At 34.1% G+C, this 20,809-nt stretch overlaps 2 protein-coding genes across 3 annotated transcripts in view; one reads left to right on the top strand and one right to left on the bottom strand.

Moving 5' to 3' along the window:
* LOC119829654 (ubiquitin-like modifier-activating enzyme 5) overlaps nt 1-4,292 on the bottom strand; it is a 7,418-nt gene extending 3,126 nt beyond the window's left edge. Inside the window, exons 1-7 of the mRNA XM_038352271.1 lie at nt 4,156-4,292; nt 3,675-3,810; nt 3,263-3,459; nt 2,440-2,626; nt 1,756-1,867; nt 1,222-1,319; nt 305-431 (exon numbers count right to left, since the gene is read on the bottom strand). Coding sequence (XP_038208199.1) covers nt 305-431; nt 1,222-1,319; nt 1,756-1,867; nt 2,440-2,626; nt 3,263-3,459; nt 3,675-3,810; nt 4,156-4,292 — 994 coding nt within the window. The remainder of the gene's footprint in view (nt 1-304; nt 432-1,221; nt 1,320-1,755; nt 1,868-2,439; nt 2,627-3,262; nt 3,460-3,674; nt 3,811-4,155) is intronic.
* Nucleotides 4,293-7,376: 3,084 nt separating this feature from the next.
* The window catches only part of LOC119829624 (peroxidase), a 21,428-nt gene continuing 7,995 nt past the window's right edge, over nt 7,377-20,809 (top strand). Inside the window, exons 1-4 of one of the 2 annotated variants that reach the window (XM_038352232.1) lie at nt 7,377-7,494; nt 9,887-10,027; nt 11,386-11,537; nt 16,622-16,859. In XM_038352232.1, coding sequence (XP_038208160.1) covers nt 9,894-10,027; nt 11,386-11,537; nt 16,622-16,859 — 524 coding nt within the window. In that variant the 5' untranslated portion in view covers nt 7,377-7,494; nt 9,887-9,893. Of the gene's footprint in view, nt 7,614-9,886; nt 10,028-11,385; nt 11,538-16,621; nt 16,860-20,809 lie in introns of both variants that reach the window. The other variant, XM_038352233.1, reaches the window with a different exon arrangement.

The raw sequence follows: 20,809 nt of genomic DNA, 5'->3' as shown, positions 1-20,809 counted from the left end.
GCCTTTGTTAAATTTAATTTTTAGTTTTATAGCATTGAAATGCTTTATAAATGAGAAATTTTAAAGAATAGAAAAAATGTTTTTTTTTTTGTTTTTGTAAACAAAATCACCCACTAGAAAGTTATGTACCTCATAACTTTTTACCGGGAACCTTTTTATCATTATTTTTAATTTGATATTATTTTTTTATCTGGTGCATCCCGTTTGGTGCCATTGAAATTCGTCACTTAAGTTTTGTTGATAAATAATGATAGGTTCAATGAATCCATTGATATTTTCCAATCCGTCTATCTGTATGGCTCACCCCACTCGTTATCTTCGTGCAGCGGTGCGGGGTCCTCCTTGACCTCGGTGGCGAGCTCGACGGCGGGCCTCGCGCTGAACTCGGCCTGGCGCGAGCGGCAGAACGAGTCCTCGCATTGCGGGTTCGGCTGGAATTGTTTTAATTCCGTTGTTTACTAAATCACAATCCTACTAATCCTACTTACTATCCTACTAATATTATGAATGCGAAAGTTTGTAATGATGTGTGTGTGTTTGTTGATCTTTCACGCGAAAACTACTGAACCGACTGCAATGAAATTTCGTACGTAGACAGTTGGACAACTGGAATAACATATAGGCAACATTTTATCCCGATACTCCTACGGGATACGGACTTACGCAGGTGAAACCGCGGGGCGCAGCTAGTATAGTAAGTATAAAACAAAGTCGCTTTCTCTGTCCTCTTGAATAACGATTAGGAATAAATCCTACATTTTGTATATATTTCAATGTGGGGACGAACACGCTTCGTGACGAATTGGGCCAGCTCGCACCGGGGAAGTACCACCACACCCTCACAGAGAAACGGAGTGAAAAAGCATACTGCTGTGTTTCGTTCGGTGAGAGGGGGAACTGGAGGCCCGTTTCCTTTTCATCACCCTTCCCAGTCCATTTTCTCTTTCCTGTCGTCAATCCTTTCCTTATCCCTTTCCGCTTAAAAGCGGATAGCGCATTCGCAAAGGAACTTCAACCTCTGCGAATGTCCATGGTGGTGATCGTTTACCAGGTGCACCACCTTATAGCATAAGAACTTTTTTTATAATCAAAGATATGGCAATAATAGAAACAGTGTGCAAAATATCACATCAAGTATTAGTCCTAAAAGATATACCACAAAAATAGTGCATTATGATTCCCTTAAAATTGACTGACTTCATAAAAAAGAGTAAAAATTACCTTCAAGCTCATGGCTGGGAAGAAGTCGGTGAGCGCACTGTAGCCCAAATAGTGACTGACGTTGCCGAACTCTAGTAGATATTTCAGCGTGTTTTGTACTGAAATTAGAAAAATAGATATCGATTTTTTATTCAGTTGATGCAAATATATTGCTGAATGAATTTTTTTATTTACATTTCATGCATTTCATATAAAACATAAGTATGCATTTCTAATTAAGCATTCATTTCACATTTTACACTCCTTAAACAACGATAACATAAAATATTTAGTTTTATAGCAATAATGAAATGCTTTATAAATGAGGAATTTTGAAAGAATAGAAAAAATTCGATCACGAGGCGGGATTCGAACCCGCATTTTTGCCAAACCGTAGCAACGCCTAGCCTCTCGGCCACCCGTGATCACGCCACAGTTATCGAATTTCTTCTACTACCCCCTCTAACCTCCTGAATTAAACGTGATCGAAGGACAAACACACACACATTATCATTATATTTTGCTAGTAAGAGTGGATATACACCGCGAACTGACCCAGAAATCCGGCCACGATGCCCATGGTGGTGGGGAGGCTGGCGGCGCACACGCCCTCCCTCTTCAGCGTCTTCTCGTCGATTTTCGACGCAACCACGAGCGGTGGGGCACACTGAAACAATAATTATATATTATTAATATAATTATATATAAATAATTATTATTCATTAAAATCGATGACGTTTTTTGGTTAGTCATCAGCCCATATAGCATTCATGTCCTGTCCAGTGGGATGATCCCACTGCTGAGACGCAGGCTTCCTATGAGGGCTCAGGCCATAATCCACCACTAAATTCGGATTGGCAGATGTCGGGACTCATAAAGAGTACTGGTATCCTTATTGTGCTGTCAGGGTATATATTTAATAACATTTGATACATACACAATAACATTGACTTACATGCAAAAGTAGGTGATAGACATAGTTATGACACGAGAAACAGAAATTCAATTGAAATGCCTGTTTTCCAGTTTATTAAAGTAAAAAATTCATTTATGTGACAAGGTATACGCTTATACAATAGAATTATAGGCCAAGTAGTTCCTGACATGATTGTGTTTAAACAAAAAAGATCTTCACCTTTATGCTATAAGTATAGAATATAGATTCATAAAATTGTATACATGCTATAATTGAACATTAATTCAATGTATAAATTTTAAATTAATAGAAATACAACTCACAGCAAAACACGCGGTCTCTCCCGGTATAATAAACTGTATGTGTCCAGAGACCGCATTCTCGCTGACCCCAGATTCGAACCAGCGTTGGTTGAGTTCATTGCAAGCTGTGTTGATGGCCATCCGAGCCTCGAAGTTATCCACGCAACTGAGAACTAGGTCCACTGGACCGTTCGTGAGGCTGCCCTTACTAAAAAAAAAGGCCATAAATTTAATTTATGTAAACACTAACTCACAAAATAGAAGAAATTTGATAACTGAGGTGGGATCATGGGTGGGCGAGAAGTCAGGCATTGCCACGGTACGGCAAAAGACGTGGGGTCTGAATTCCGCCTCATGACAAATTTTTTTCTTTTCGTTAAACATTTCTCATATATAAAGCATTTTAATGCCATTACGCTATAAATCAAATTCATTCTATAAACAATTTTACGATAACTATAATGAAATACAAGAATATTGTAATTTACATTACTTGAAAAGAAAAAGCACAGCAACAGTAAAATAATTTCTAAAATTAAAAGAATAATTTTTTGATTTTATTTCATACTGTCTGCACGCCCCGGCTCCGCGCGGGGACCTAGTAATTTATCGTAATTGCCATAATATAAACTATTCTATCTCTCAAGTTGGATCGAACTGCACATGGTGTGCAAATTTTATTATAATCGGTTAAGTGGTTTAGGAGTCACTTGAGGACAAACATTGTGACAGGAGTTTTATATATATTAAGATTACCTAAATAGAAATCATTACTTTTCTACACTCATAAAGATATATGTTATAACGAAATTTTGTATGTTCATAACTTGAACAAACCACAAACCTGATAGAATCGCAGAACTTCTGGAAGTTATCCACTGTTGTGATGTTATAATTGTGGGCCTCTATGGCCACATCTGGGTTGATGGCCTGCAGCGTGGCGGCAGCCGCGGCCACCTTGCTGAGACCTGCTTGGTGCGGTTGGAAGAACAGGCGGTTCATGTTTGCCAGCTCCACTTTGTCATAATCGTAGAGAATCAACTGTAAGTTGAAAATATTGTATTATATGGTATGTAATAGATTAAATGGGGGTTTCCATGACATGTTGAAGCACAAAAAGATAATGGGATAAATTAAGGTACTTTATAAGGATGGTTTAAGTATTTAATTCTTTTCGATTTGTGTTAAATAATAATTTTAGTCAATAGCAGATGCAGATGTCCCTGATCTTCTATTGGTCATTTTACAATTTGTACCTTTCCTATACCACATCTCGTCAGCATCTCTGCGGTGACGCTGCCCACTCCTCCCACACCAACCACAGCAACAGAAAGCTCACGGATCTTCTCATAATTGTCCACAATGCCCATTCTCTTTAGTGCCATGAGACGACTAAAACCAAGCCAAAGTTTTAAATAGAAAGAAAATATATTTGTTTTTAATATTAATTTTCACATAGATAACTGTTCCATTCGATCAATTTTGATTAATGATGATGTTGTATCTACTTTAAGTAGTACATTTTATAGTAAAAACTCCATATTATAATAACTTGATGTTTGGAAGGTATAATTGATTCAGTCCAAGAAGATCCAGCATATTTTTATAAATTTTAAGCTAACATCAAAAGCTAGACTCCAAAATCAGTAATAAACATTTATAAGATATAAAAGTACAATTAACAAAATAGAAATAATAGCTCAAATGCTACAATTTAATAGAAAATTAATACAAAACCTGTAGGGATTGGAATCCACAACTTCGGAGGACATAACGTCGATTTTCTGACGAACAGGACCAGCATTTCCTTGAGCTATCGCTAGTTTTGCTTCCAGTTCGCTTACTTTCTTCTGCAATTCTTCAATACTAGCCATTTTTTACAACTTTTGTTATATTTTGCTTAACAGACACTCTCCCTTTTCGCAGCTGAGAATGACAGAACTTATACGTCAATGTCGTCTTGACAGTGTGACGCAAGCAATAAGCGCTGCCACGGTGCAAACGCGTTCATAACTAAGAGTTTTGATGTGAAAACTTTTCATTAATTTGTAGTAACTCAGACGTACGGTAGTATGCAGGTTTAAAAAGATAAAATAAAAGGACTCAGAAAATATAAGCCGAAAAAAAAAGACTTTTTAAGTGACGTATGTATATGGTGATATCGTTGGCTTTTGTTCTATGTTGCTGACTTTTATAGCCAATATATCCTCAATTTAAGAACCCATAACTATTGTTTGTAAACACAGCTCTCGTATATAACATACCTAAACCAAAATGTATAATAAGCATATTAAATAAAATAAACATAGAAGACCTACGCTGAAAATCAGTGTTGAGGTGTTTTGCCTCAAATATACTGAGTGGCATCCTTTTTTGGCGCATGCAACCACACGTATTATTCCTTGATTATATATTTTTTTTCTTTTTATTTTTCTATTTTTATGTATGTATGTGTGTTTGTGTGTGTTAAAATAAATTGATCTTTCTTTCTACGCAATATATTTGATAAATGGTAATGTTGACTGGGATGAATTCAAACCAAAGATAAAATGTTATACAAATCAAACCAACTAATCTGTGAGTGGGCTTAAACTTCATGTTTTGTGATTCAATTCAACTGTACCCTTTTTTTTATAGTGGGGAAATCTTGCATAGATACCCACGGCCCCCGGGGATGGAGCCGTGGGTTATGTCGGATTCTTACCGACCAAAACCCCACTGTGTTCCGTCGAGCCACTTGGGTGAAGGGGCCACGGGAGCTGGTTAAAATACGTCCGCGACCCCCTCGGCGGCTGCCCGTTGCCGGGCCAGGCACATAATTAGAGCGGCAATTCAACTGTACCCTGACACTCTGCTACACAGAATACTTTTGTTTCAAATGGGAACACAATCAAGGACGGAGGCGAGAGGGGGTTACGCGGGAAAACAGCTATATCGCAAAAAACTACAACCTATCTCTAAAATTAATAAGATCTCAACTTTTAAAGTAATTATATGCATGATCCATGTTTATGTCTAACAAAGTTACTTGAATGAATTTTAAAAGTATCAATGAATAATTCACCCATAAATTTGTGCATTACAAACATTCTACAAGGACAAATGACATTTCCAATATCCTTCTATTCAACATTAGATATTGTTTAATGTTTAAAACATAATACGAATTTTTAACATTCTAATAGAGGTAGGTACATTGAATTTTATCTTAATCACTCGGTCTCATAACTCATCACTTTATGTTGGTAGTTGCAAAACTAGGGCATTGACCCTTTAAACGTTTTGAGGCATTCCCGCTTCCGAAATTGCATATTGCAGTATTGATTTTATCGATATAATTTTAACATCCTAGGGCTTTTGCTTTTCAATTAATTCTTTATTCACTTTATATTAAAACTAGCGATCTCCCCCAGCCTCGCACATCGTACAAATGTAGTCGATAGCACTCAGGGTTTTTTTTTTGGATATATACGTGACATATCCAAAAAAAATCGGTCCTGTAGTTCCTAAGACTAGCGCGTTCAAACAGACAAACAAATTCAGTTTCATATCATTAGATAGCTTTAAATTAACGTAAGTTTAAAGTCAAAACAGCAATACTTTACTAAAGAGTGACTACGTAATTGGCAGTAGTTAAATTACTCTACCTACAATATACTGAAGATACCTGCATATATAACTTACTCTGTGGATACCTGCGTCCAAATTTCTACCGTTCGGGCTTTGGTGCCTGCCACTTTGCCCAGAAGCCTTTGTAAAGCAGAATTTTCCCTTGATACGAATACTAACATACTAAACTACTCGTATAGTAACAATACATTGGAATACTTTATCTCCCATTAAAAAATAGGCTTCAAAAACTTATGTGATTTTTATTTCGCACTCGCTGTTCGCCCCGGTTTCACTCGTGGTACATATATAGCCTATGTCACTCAGTGTAATTGCAGCTTTCTAATGGTGAAAGAATCTTTGAAATCGGTCCAGCCGTTCACGTGTGATGGCGTGACAAAGGGAAATAAGGATTAATTTTATATATATAGATTCAGATAAACTGAACTTACGTACCTATCTGTTATGTGCTATAGTGACCATTAAATATATTATTGTGCTAATAAATCCTAATAATCCTATCCTACTTCCTACTAATATTATAAATGCGAAAGTTTGTAAGGATGTGTGTGTGTTTGTTGCTCTTTCACGCAAATCTACTGGACTTTGATAAGTAGCTTTGATAGTAAGCTGGACAACTGGAATAACATATAGGCAACTTTTTATCCCGATATTCCTACTGAATACGGACTTAGACGCGTGAAACCGCGGGGCGCAGCTAGTATATATTAAATGTACACCTTAATTAAGCCGACATTCAAAATCGGGTAAACAAATTAAGTTTTTTTTCGTCCGCCTTAGCTATATCCGTTTGTGATAAATAAGTGAAATATTTAATATTTAAGTTGGAACCCCTCCCATTAATATTAATGATGTTTACGCGAATAATAAAAATCAACTGAACTAATATAAGAGAAATAGTGTAAATAAATTATATTATCTTTTTATACTATACTAGCGATCCGTTCCGGCTGCACACGGATGAAATTACGTATGTAATATGCATATAAGAATTCCTCTTGAATCACTATAACCCCATCAAAATCTGCTGACACACTCAGCGGCGAGCCGTGGGTGAACCGCTTTTAATGAATTCTTCTTTATTTGAAAGCTGCCTAGTGCCTTCCGGTTGGTCCCGTTTCAATTTGGTCTCTGATTCTTCTTGGTTCTGACAACTTCTGATGACGTCTTGGTCATTTATCTTATAAACAACGTGAAATCCATATAATATTTAATATAGAGAAATTAATAACTTATTTTTAGGCTGTCACGTGTAAAGATAATTCAAAAAGCGTCCCTTAAAGGTCATTGTCCCGAAACCCGTAATCCATGTGATTGGATAGGCTTCGCGTTGTAGGGATATCGTTGGGGTTAGTCAGTAGTCGGTAGTCGGTAGTCTGTAGTCTGTGTGGAGACTTCGCACACGCGATTGGTTATGTGCTTAATTTAGAGTAACTTGTTTTTAATGTGAGTAAAGTTTTAAATTATTTTACGGTGTGTTTAAATATAATCTTTCGTTATCATTATATTTTAATTATTTCGAAATTGTGAAAATTGTGTGCCGTATTAAATATTTAAATTAATACGTAAGTTTTAAACGTATTTTTACATTTTATTTCTTATTTTGCTTTTTTTCTCTTGTTTATATGTGAAACTTGATTTGTATTTGTATGATTACAATATTTTTTATTTATGATTTATTCAGGATCTTCAAATCGTGTCTTTCAACTGAGCTTGTCGCTTATTTGGAAATAATAAGGGCGTTTACATCAAATTTAATGTTTTTATAGGAGAATTAAATAAACAAAATGTCTTAAACAATGTCCTATTTATATAAATTTAGTTTTTAATCAAAATATTTCACAAACTCTGTTAAGTTCGACTTAATGTATAAACAATGACGATCGGAAAACTTGTAGAACCAGTTTGCCAAACATTTTCCATATTTTATCTGAATATATTGAACCTTTATACTTTAACTAGCTGCTCCCCGCGGTTTCACCCGCGTAAGTCCATATCCCGTAGGAATATCGGGATAAAATGTTGCCTATATGTTATTCCAGTTGTCCAGCTGTCTACATACCAAATTTCATTGCAATCAGTTCAGCAGTTTTTGCGTGAAAGAGCAACAAACACACACACATCCTTACAAACTTTCGCATTTATAATATTAGTAGTAGTAGGATATTGTTATTCAAACTGTTTTTTATACGTTAGGAATTTGTATGTCGCCAACTTTAAAATATATTTTTCTATTAATATATTATCGTAAACACAAACATATTCAGTAATCCCAAATTAAAGTTTTTAAGACATTTCTTTAACCAAAAGCCAATAATCAATCGCAATAAAAAAGGCATAAAGTTAGAATAGAAAAAAACCTAATATAATGTATTAAATAGATTCTGTGAACCTTTCGCCAGGTGCGTATTTACTCTTGCGTATATAAGCGGATTGGAAAATTGCGACTCAATGATAATGAAAACAAAAGCTTTATGTTAATTATATTAAAAGAGAAACATCAAAAATTTATGTTATGTGTTGTTAAAATTGTATCATTTCCCATTTTGCATCTGTTATTTTCATAAAATAATATAAACAATGTTAAAAACACTAGAGGTTGTAGACAAAATTGTAGTAATCACAATAACACTTTGATTGTTTCAATGCTTGTCCATCAATCACGCTGAAACTACTGATCGGATTTTGATGAAATTTGGTATTAGTAAAGACAGGAGGACTTGGGTGATAGGAATCTTTTTATCCCGATAAAAATGTTCCCTTAGGATATTGCAGTTTATAGCAAAGTCGCTTCCCGCGTCTGAGTGATTCAAAAAGAAGGTTTATATGTATCAAAATATATATTAAATTACCCCGAATTTAACGCGTGCAAAGCCGCGAGCAAAAGCTAATAATAAATAATTTTAACTAGCTTATATATAAATCTTTCTCTTGAATCACTCTATCTATTAAAAAAAAACCAACGAAATCCATTGCGCAGTTTTTAAGAATCAAGCATTCATAGGGACATAGAAACAAAATGATTTTCTTTTATACTATGTAGTGATAAAAAATTGAAACCTCTCCAAATTGTCAGAACTGGACCAAATTTAAATGGGATATGCTTTTAAATAAAAAACAATCTTCAAAATCGGAAGGCAAAAATTAAATAACTACCTACCTGAATAATTGATAATCCCTCTATTTTTAAGTCGGTTGAAATTTAATTAGATATGCCTATAGTTTTTATTAACTACAACAATAATATTCCATTCACAATTCATTCATGAAATAGTGGAATTTTATCTTATCACATAACAGGCTGGTCTTGTGCTGAACACAATCATGACTGTTTAAATAATAATGGCTTTTGTTTGCGAATAAGTGAAAAAAAAACTTATAACTCTTTCATAAAATTACTGCAAGTATTTTGATAGATATATCCCATCAATGTAAAAAATAGTTAAACCTTCTGAAATACAAGGAATCCCCTTTTATTATCTTATTATCTTATAGCAGTTTACAAATATAACAACAAAACTAATAAGTAAATAGGTGCAGGACGTTGGTAGTCATATAATAATAATTATTATTGTAACAATTTGTAATCCAAGATATTTTCACTGATGCAAGTAATAAAAAAAATTGCCTGCATTTGATTTGCCTGACGGTATACAAGCACCACCTAAAACATTTTTAGAGGCAGGACCTCTGCAGATACTTTGGCCGCTTCTAAGTGGTAAGGAGTTTAGAATGATTTAACGAAGGAAAAAGGAATGGATTGGGAAGGAAAAACGAAGCGGGGCCCCCAGCTACCTATGTTTTTGCATCATAAATCTCACCAATCTCGAAATTCCAGTGCAGCCATGCAACGTGCCGGCAGCAGCTCAGAGGAGCGCACGCCGCTCGTGCAGCCCACTTATGTGTTTGAGTCCAGTATATCCAGGAGCTACCAGAAGCGGCTGAGGAAGTTCCAGTGCGCTATATGCGTAATACTGATGTGAGTAGAGTCGAGTGGAGTCGAGTAGAATCGAGTAGAGTCGAGTAGAGTCGAGTAGACTCGAGTAGAGTCGGATAGAGTCGAGATAGATCAAATATCTTTGATTTCTGCATGTAAAGGTTTTCCTCGACCAAACACGATTAGAATTAGCCAACTGCATATGAGATCGTATTAACATTCATAGAAATGTGGTACATTAAAGTCACTGTGAAATGATCTTTACATTAACATAGCTTAGAAAATTCTACCCCTTTTTATAGCCAAAATACCCTTACGAAACGCAAGCTGTATTTTTACAAGTGTTTGTGATAGAATACATTAATCAAAATTGCCAAGAAGAAAAATACCCTCTATAATAGTCGCTAAAAAAATTCATTAATTATCACATGGAATTTTTTGTCTTAGCTATCGAATTCTCACCCACTAGTGCTAGAATCAAGGTCACAAAACGCACCACCAGCCGTTCAATCTACATTATAATTTCATTCAAAGACAATAAATTGAAAGATATGTCATCAATTTTATTAAAAAAAAACAATAATCGTTTGAAACAAACATTATGAAAATTTTAATATGTTTTTTTTTTTGAAATATTTCTTGAGATTCCATTAAATTATTTTGGATGATATTTTGTCGATATATTAACAATGTACACATACAGGTTTTTAATGCAGAATTTTAATTAATTTGCGATAAGTTTTGCTCCTGAAGCCCGCAATGTCTAGAAGCTATGGTGGGTAATAATTCATTAAAGATATCATAATTTTCTTAGCTTTCTATTAATGTGATTATATTAACTCAATTGGAATTGGAATATGGACTTGCATCTCCTCCATTACTAATCACAATTCCAATGTCATAATAATTGGTACAGTATTAATTATTTATCCATACTCCTATACTTATAAAACCTCGCTAAATATTTTTAACGTTTTAAAATACTTACCAATTTCTTTTAATGTATTACTCCTCCGAATCTACTGGATTGTTATATCGTATTGCGTATTGTTATATAAGCGGTGCCTGAAATATATGGTGAACTGGTAATCTGAAATATGTATTTTCAAGTGTCTCAAAAATTAACCACTTATATTTTGTTGTCCTAATAAATATACCTTATGTAAATACACACATACACACGCTCAAAAAACACACTCTTTGATCTTTTCTTTAATATCATCTAACAAGGGGTAATTTCCTTTTGCGAAATATTTAACGTTTTATAAGTTAAATGATATGTTTATTATATACTGAAATAAATATGAGAAAAAATACCTGTTAATTTTGGCATGTAACTACAGAATATAATATAAGAAACACAGTCACATATAAAGCTAATCAGACTTCCGTCTCCACAGAGTGATCCTCTCCGTAGCGATGTTGGTGACGGTATCCTACAACTTGAATGGAGACGAAATCATCAGAACCACAGAACCGACGCCCGTGGTTAATCTGTCTGGGACTAACCCAGATTTAGCGCCCCTGTTACAGATGACCTGGCCATTAGAAGGTAACTATTGTAGCTTAGATACAAGCCTATGTGTTATTTTAGGTCTTTAACTATGAGTATGTGAAATTTTAGCCAAACCCGTTAAGAGGTTTTGTAGGAAAGCTTAAACAAAACAAGATCCTATAACGTTTTCTCAGGCGTATTTTGATCTTCCGTATGTTTTATAATTTGTTGAATACTCTTTGGTTTATTATCTTTTATTTTCAACAGACGTTTCTTAAAAAGGATTTTCAAATCGATTATTTCTTTTTTGCTACTCAAAAACTCCGTGGGTTTACGAATTAAGGTTCAGTTTGTATTTGAAAGAAAATAGTTGTTATTTAACCCCATTTTAGTATTTGGTGTAGTAAGGTCTTTGATGACCCTTTTTTAGAAACAATAATTTATTTTTGTTGTTTTATTTAAAAGATCAAATAATATAATTGATAAGAAAACATTGATAAGACAAATATAACAGGAATCTGGAGTAACGAGCCGAAGTTATCTTGTTTACCTTAATTTCTAGCTAAGCCACGTGGATTATAATTATGAAAATAAAATGTGGCAGGTCTGGTTTTGCATTTGTTAGTCTTCTTTGGCCTGGTTTTGAATTGTTTCAATGTAACTTAAATGGTACTAAACAGATCAACGTATCGAGAGTGATTTTTTCTCGATTTATGATATCTTTCTGTGCTTTATATTTTACTAGCGGTCCGCCGTGGCTTCGCCCGTGGTACATATATACCCTATAGCCTTCCTCAATAAATGGGCTATCTAACACTGAAAGAATTTTTGAAACAGGTAGTTCCTGAGATTAAAGCATTTAAACAAACAAACAAACTCTTCGGCTTTATAATATTAGTATAGATTATTTATTATCGGATGATATTCTGTTCCATTGACTTTTTTTTTGAAAAATGTACACAACATTTTTATAAATAACGGATAAAACTACATCAAAATCCTCGAATATATTGAATAGCTCTTAAAATATTAAACAATCAAATAATTATTCTATTTACCTCAATCTTGTTACTTTTGTCATTTGAGAAGCGATTGGCTTACCACATCTTACATCACAGCGAATACGACACTTCATATTAACCGCGATAGCTATTCGATAAGTAGGCCAATTACTGGATATAAAGTTAGTTAAATGAGAAGTCGGATGACCTAGAGATTAACACGGTAAATAATTGGATTCATACTAGTATTTTCTTGTGTTTGATTTCACGCGAGGATTATACAGTTAGAAATTAAAAACTTTTTAACGGATTTTAAACGCGATTTATTCATTATTTCGAACACTTTACAGCGAGCGTGGTCTCAGTCTCGCCGTGACCACGTTTTAGATTCACGTTTAAAATCCGTTAAAAAGTTTTTAATTTCTAAATGTATTCATATTATATCAATGACCGTCTCTTTAGTGTAGTGGTTAACGAGGGAACCGAGTGGATGAAATTATTTTAGTGTCAACGATCTTTTAGCGTACGAAGATTTCATATTTAAGTCTGTCCCCTAAAAGTGGGTCGAAATCTAAGGGAGTCGGTCACATACAAACCTACAAACAAACAGGTGAAGCTAGTAAATTTCGAAAAGCATAGCAACGGATACAAAACTTCCTCTTGCTTTTATGGGGGTTGTAAAGCAAACAACCCAATTAAAGAGGCTTCCATAAAATATACCATTTAGGTGGTTAATGATATCCGCCCAACCAACCGAGTGGCCGAACCTGTATTTTGCAAAGATTCCGCTCTTAAATAGATGAAACACGTACAGGTCACGTGATTGTGTAAAAATCATAACATTATAATGCATTTTCAGTAACTTAAACGAAGAAGGACATAAGATATGTCTCTCTCTTCATTTTTCTTTATTATAGCATTTGCAATCGTGATGACTATTTGAATCTGGAAAAACATTCAAAATTATTAACAATACTTTAAACAAAAGTTAATTGCGGATTTTTAATATAATTAGCAATAAAATATACACAATTTAATGAATACTAAACGACTTTGTTTATTTAGCAAATATCTTATATCTTTAAGCGAGCAATTCTTGTATATATATTTATATATATATAATTGGAATCTCGAAATCGGCTCCAACGATTTTCATGAAATTTAGTATATAGGGGGTTTCGGGGGCGATAAATCGATCTAGCTAGGAACCTTTTTTTTGAAAATATCATATTAGTGTTTTATCGACTTAAACTTAGCGACTCTTCCTGACATCTATTGGCGAATAATAATACTATTTTTTGGCGAATAATTATATAATAAGTTCTTCTATTATAATAAGTTCCAGCAGATGGCGTTGTTAAGTAACGAAGTCAATGAGTGTTTGCTTTGAGGTTAGACTAATTGTTTATATTGTTTTGTGTCTTCTTAATGCACGTGTTCACTTAAAAATGCCTAAACTATCTTGGAAAAAAACGCTTATAAACAATCTAACTTCACGAAGTTAAACCGAGCAAAGCTCGGTCATCCAGGTACTATGAATAAAATATGAATATTTTTTGCTTGGCGAAAGAGTCCTGCCAGACTGAGACATTTTTTGTGCGTCCCCACAGGGAATTGAACCTAGGAGCCCGCGGTTCTACGCTCACGTGATAACCACTTTACCAAGGAAGCGGTCAAAATAAATATTAAATATATATAATAATATTTTAAGACCATTTTGTTTAATTTTGATAAATCAGACTTATGTCGCAATATTTCGTCTCAAATCTTATTAGGGGTACTTAAACTTAGCTTATAGTCCTCTGCTCACAGTAACTACTCTTAAATATAAATTTGGAAACCAGATAATATCTACAAAAGTGTGTACCTAACTTTTTACAAGACTACAAACTAAAGATAACATAATACTATACTAGTACTTCAAACACAACTCAAACTATTGTCCTTCCAACCTTTTTAGTGTGGCAAGTAACTCGCTATGTGTCCTTGATGAAAAAACCTTGTTAAGTCAGGGTTTCAAAACCTAAATCGTACGGTACTCCCACCTTGCAAAGCCGCTCTTGACCGGTTTTCAAACTTTACAATCATATTGATCGAATTCAACCACTAATATAAATTTTTCCAAGTGTTACAATGCCTTCATGCTAAAAATAGCCTGCCAAATTTAGCTCAGTGGTTAATAAAGGTCAGCGAACCTAAGTTATCTTGGTCATGTACTTACAAACATTAACTGAACCAGTTTATGTGTACATAATCGTCACTAGTAATGTGAATGTTTTGTTTGTGAATTTGTTTTTATTTTATCGAGGTTGTTAGAAGAAGAACGCCAGAGAGTGAGATAGAGTACTTTTTACCAGTGAAACAAGTCAATCCCGCGGAAATTTCCTCTGATCCTGCGGGCAAATCTGAAATCTATATAATAAATCCCTTCGAAAAACAATTCTTGCAGAAATAAGTAATAATCTATTCACTATTTTTCATTAGGTCCAAATAATATGAGTCACAGTTTTGTTACTCGTTTATCATTATACAATAATAATGTACTATAACTTCTTGTACATAAATACTTTATAAACCCCTGGTTCTTGAAAACTAAACATCTTTCGAAATAAAATAATAACCGTGCATACCCTACGTACACCTACCTATCTACCCCCGCCAAAAATTCGCCACGCACCACACTTTCTACGATTATTCAATAGTTTTAATGTCTTGGCATATATGATTCAAATTGCTTTGCAAGACGACAAAATGACTTGTCAAAGACATCAGATACATCGATGATAAATTGATAAAAAATAAGGCAGCAATCACAAAGTTAATGAAAGAACAAACAAAATTGATTATTATAGATGCATTTATTGTAACTAGATTTTATTGTAACTAGGGTCTTATATAATAGTTGTTCCTCACAAACCCTTCGCTAAATACGACCTAAAACCGGTTTTAGGTACATAAAAATCACCCAATTCATGAATAATTCATTGTTTATCTCCGAATTTAAAGACACGACACTCAAATTACAATTTTAATAATTAAAGCGTTGTCCTTGGAAACGGTGTCAGAAAAATATAATAAAATTTTTAACAAATTAAATAGAGCAATATTTATTATCCCCTAGCTTTCTAATGAGTATCATGAATTCAGATACTCGTTATTCAGTTCAGTAAAAATAATCATCATCAACAGCCCTTATATATTCCCACTGCTGGGATACGGGCCTCCTATAAGGATTCAGGCCACAATCCACCACGCTGGCCAAGTGCGGCTTGGCAGATGTCACATGTCGTCGAGCTTTTATTTCTTCGATATGCCGGTTTCCTCACGATGTTTTCCTTCACCGTTTCGAGCAGTGGTGATGTTAATAATGTGCTGATATATTTAAAAATCAACTTATTCCTTGTTTGATCTAGAACCTCCAGCTTCGTTTTTAAGTCCGAGGTCCTCACCACTGAGCCACACTGCTCTTTTCCATATTTATTCTAATATAAATGTCATATTTTTTGTTTATAAGAAAAATTAACCTGGAAATTAAAATGTATGCCATGTTTTCACTATTCTATCAATCGTTCATTATTCATGTTTCCTGTAATGAAATGACTAAGCTAAACTTATAATTAAAAAAAATGTATGCATATAATAATGATTAAATTAATTATGCGTATATTTGATTTTATATGCGACTAGCGATCCGCCCTGGCTTCGCCTGTGTTACATGGATACTGTATAACACTTAAGGATGAGATACATCCAATATATCTAACGAAATAAACATACAAACAGGCAAAATCTTCAGCTTTGTATATTAGAGTATAGAAATGTAGAAGTGTTATGTACTACTTACAGAGAAACAAGTAAGAATGACTTGGCGTTAAAAACTATTATAAGTAGGTTTAACGCCAAGTCGATACATAGCCACTTCTATTAATCAGGTTGCTTTTTACTGTATATTTATATTTGTATATGTTTATTTCTGTTTGTACGTTTCTTATAGAATTTTCCCGCTTGTGGTATTATTATAGAAAACACTTTGGAAATCAATAAAATTCCAGTTATTAAGTTCTTACTTTTAATGACTTTTACTTTCCAACTTTCTTACTTGTTGTTTTCTTTTAAAAACACACTCTTATACAATCACAGGACCACCGCCAAGGAAGTGGCCGTCCAAACCGCTCGCAAAAGAGGACATAGCGGCCGCGGTTGCGCAGGGGAATGACGCGTTGCGCAAGCGCAGCATCATGGAGAGCACCCTCATTCCCCTGGACAACGACTCGCCAGCCTCGCGAGCTCAAAGGGCGGCCGCTACATCAGCTGATGTCAAACCCTTGGCGGACACCGCGTACGCAGCAGAACAAGCCACTAGGATCCTTATTAATGAGTAAGTATGAGGTTGCATGAAGGTGGAATAGGGTACTTGACTCCATTAATTTATAACAGTATTATAAACTTAGTTAAAAATAATGCGCTGAAAGAAAATAGTCAAGTCTCACAAGGAAATAGGAAGTTAGCAGGTAGGCAGGTATTTAATCTTGAGAGTGGAAGTCTTCTGATAGTAGTTCCTGCACTTAAATGTGGGAGTCGAGCATGCTTCGACACGAGTCGGACCAGCTCGCACCAGGGAAGTACCACATCCCTGCAGAAAACCGGCGTGAAATAGTAGCACACTATTGTATTTCGTACGGTGAGTGGGGAGGGAGGCCCATTTCTTTTTCTTCACCCTTTCCAATTTATTCCTTCTTTCCAGTTGTCAATCCTTTCCTTATCCTTTTCCTCTTAAAAGCGGGTAACGCATTCTCTCTGCGAATGTCTATGGGCGGTGGTGAACGCTTGCCGCCAAGGGAACTCAGTTGCCCGCCATGACATAAAAAAATAACATTCAAAAACTTATCAACTTTACCTTTTTTAAAATATTGGCAAACAATTTGAATACAAATCGGATCAGGATTAACCCACATTCAAAGTAATTTTTTTCGCCCTTTATCAATTAAAGAGAAATTTCTTTTTCATAACATAAGTTAAAAACACTCTCTATTGGCTACACAGCATCGCAAATCTCGTTTGAATCATTCCAGCAAGTTTTGATGAAACAATCAAAGTGTTTAATAATCTATACATATACCTTAAGTACAATTTAAGATTAATATAGCCCATTGAGAATAAGATTAATAATAATTCTTGTCTATTTTCAGGTAGGAGTTTGGTAGTCGGTTAGCTAGTAGTTTGTGTATTCAATGAAATAAATTTTGTATTCAGAACAATATACCAAAGCCAATTTTATTTGTCTACCCACAAGTAAAACTATAATACAATAGAACGTAATGAAATACACTAAAACACAGTTAAATACCTACTACATAATTACAATAAAATAATTAAGTATAAAATCAATGTTCGAATATTATGCGATCGAAGTCGGGACGAATTACTAATCTTTTTTTAATCATATATAAAAAGTAAAGAGAGAAAAAACTAAAGACTTTTTCTTAAATACTATAGAAAAAGGAGGATCGGATTTTTTATATACCACTAGATAAATGATATAAAATAAATTGTTGTATATTAAAACACACGTAACTGCAAACTGTCGAACAGTTTTATAAGTTACGTTACAATTTACGTATTATTTTTCGTTAAACTATGATGCGAATATATCACAGGTTTCCCAAACGTCCGTCCGGGTCACAGTAGAAGAATATACGTGAAGCGGGTCTCCTGTTTTTTTTTAGTTTTGAAATAAACCAAACGTAACCTAATTCATCATATCAAATAACTGAAAATATATGCATGAAATTGTGGGGAGTATGTTACGGATCACAACTTTTCGACTGATTAAAATCTTGCAAGATGCGTTATAAAAGAACAATGTTTACAGTTTAACTGTGACATGTGCAAGAGTTAAGAAAAAAAGTACAAGTGTATAGCAAGAGTATATTACTGAAAAGCCCAGCTTGCTCCGATTTCTTGCGAAGGACACGTCTCACAGGAGCCATTTAACCTGTCGTGAACACAACCCTTATAAATACGTATTCTTACGTACTTCGCGTTTAACTGAGTATAATTGGATGACTGTCTTGCCCTAGATCCAGTATGGCCTAAGACTTCCGGCCAATTAGCTCAATTGCCTAAGACCTGTATTGGTACAGGCTTATTGTTCATCGATTGAATTGTTTAACTAACTACCACGAAGTTAAAAAAATAGAAAACTCATTAAAATTTATTAATATGCAGTTCGAAATTTGAAATCCATAGATTTGCGTAAAAACTAAATAACGCTGTTTTGTATTTATCCTTAACAATTAAAACAATCCATCGGATCCTCGGAAATAGCTATAATAATTACATGTTAAGAGGTGCATGGTTCATTTGATCATCTAATTCTAGATTTTAATGGTTAAATAGAGTCTTCGAGTATATCCTGGTACTTAACGTAAATTAACGAGCTTCACGAATGGTATCTTATTCGAATCCTTAGATATTGCACGGAAAATGCAGTGCCTTGATTATAGGCTTGTACGTTAAAACTTATTATAAATAACGATATTTAAACGATAATCAGAATAAAAATTTAAACGAATAACGTAGTAAAAGAAACACTGTATAACCAAATAGACAGTTCAGACAGTTAATCATGACAGCGTAATCAAATCAAAGGAGAAGTCAATTTTAATCTACCATCGAAGACCAATAAATAAATATGAAACTGCCAAAAAATAGTCAAGTGTGACCTCTTTGCTTCCAATAAAAAGCTAATAGTTGGAGTTCCATCTGATCCGGTTAGCGACCTTCTGAAGCCTTGGGTTATAAAAAGGGATTATAAACGACTAAACGATGTAACCAATAACCTCCCAGGGGAAGTAATCCTAACGTGTAAGGCGATACGCGAAACCGCATTAGTCTAGCTTTGGTCTGGCTTCTTGGGCCATAATGGGCCAAATACTTGTAATTGGATAATTCGGTTGCGTATTGGACTGGAACGAGTTATTTCGGTTGAGGAAGCCTATGAATTTCGATTTATAAATCTAATCGATTTTCGAATCCGCCTGAAACACTCAAATTATTCATTAAAATTCGTCCAGACGTTTAGGGGGAGCTAAGTGTTATACAAGCGCACAGAAGAACTATACAGGTTGAGTATAATGAATGAATTTTTGCAATTTATTCAGTTAATTCATTACAAAAACAAAAAAAAGTACTTTTTTTATGTTATTAGGTACTAGCAGTTCGCCCCGGCTTCGCCCGTGGTACATTTTTTTCTCTCAATAAGAACCTTCCTCATGCCTAAATATGCCGAATTGGTCGAGCCTTTTTTAGCAATACATTTGGTGATTCAGTTTTATTTATATAGACATATTAAACCTTCATATTTATTAAAGACTGGTTAAAACTAACTATAACATTTAACTTATATTTAGTTCGAATCCATTTGTTACGTTCCTTTTTTCCTATTTTTCCACGAAACTAAATCGCCTGATTATTTTAGACAACAGAAAAACTCTCAGAATCATTTTTTAAATATAATGCAGAGATGAAATAGGATCGAATCTAATCACCAACCAACATTGCCGGGGAAATGTGTATGCTGTGTCCATAGTCTTATCAAAAAGGTTTTAGTATTTATTTGCTTAACTATTTCTAACACTCCGCAAATATCGCATTCGGGACAAGATTAGAATCTTGAGGACGAGTTTGTGATTAAAAATGTATTTCTTTTGTGTAATACATTAAATTACGCAGCATCAAGTTAAACATACTTACATTCTGTTGTGCATTGTTCATGTTTTTTGTGAAATAAATGTATACCTATTTATTAACATAAAACGATTATATAACTAGAAAATAGCGTTCATCAGGCTTTATTTAAGCTTTAGGCTTTAAAAAAAAACAAACGAACAAACAACAACATGACGAAAATATAATATTTCCCATCCTGCCTTAGAGGACCTGTTCCTTAGTCACATTCGAGACGAATAACATTTTTAAGGAATAATTTTTTAATATTTATCAAATGACAACTAGACATTTTATTGGTATCTTGTCAGTAGGCGCACATTAATTTAAGGATTAGATCAATCAAGAATTGACATAATATTGCAGAAAGATATGTATAACAATTACTTACTCTATAAATTTATAGAAAATTATACCCTCCTGTGATATACTGTAATATTCTTTTCCACATTATAACAACTTAGCTTTAGGTATATTTAACAGCAATGACGACATTTGTGTCAATGAACGGTACAAAAACATTCGCCTATATACTTAGTCTGGCCATAAATACTGTTACACTTAATTATAAAAAAATATTACATTTGAATTTCGAATCTG

The sequence above is a fragment of the Zerene cesonia genome, chromosome 10, assembly GCF_012273895.1.
Source record: "Zerene cesonia ecotype Mississippi chromosome 10, Zerene_cesonia_1.1, whole genome shotgun sequence".
NCBI lineage: Eukaryota > Metazoa > Arthropoda > Insecta > Lepidoptera > Pieridae > Zerene > Zerene cesonia.
Note: the sequence above shows the minus strand (reverse complement) of the source record. Positions and strands in the feature narration are given on the sequence as shown.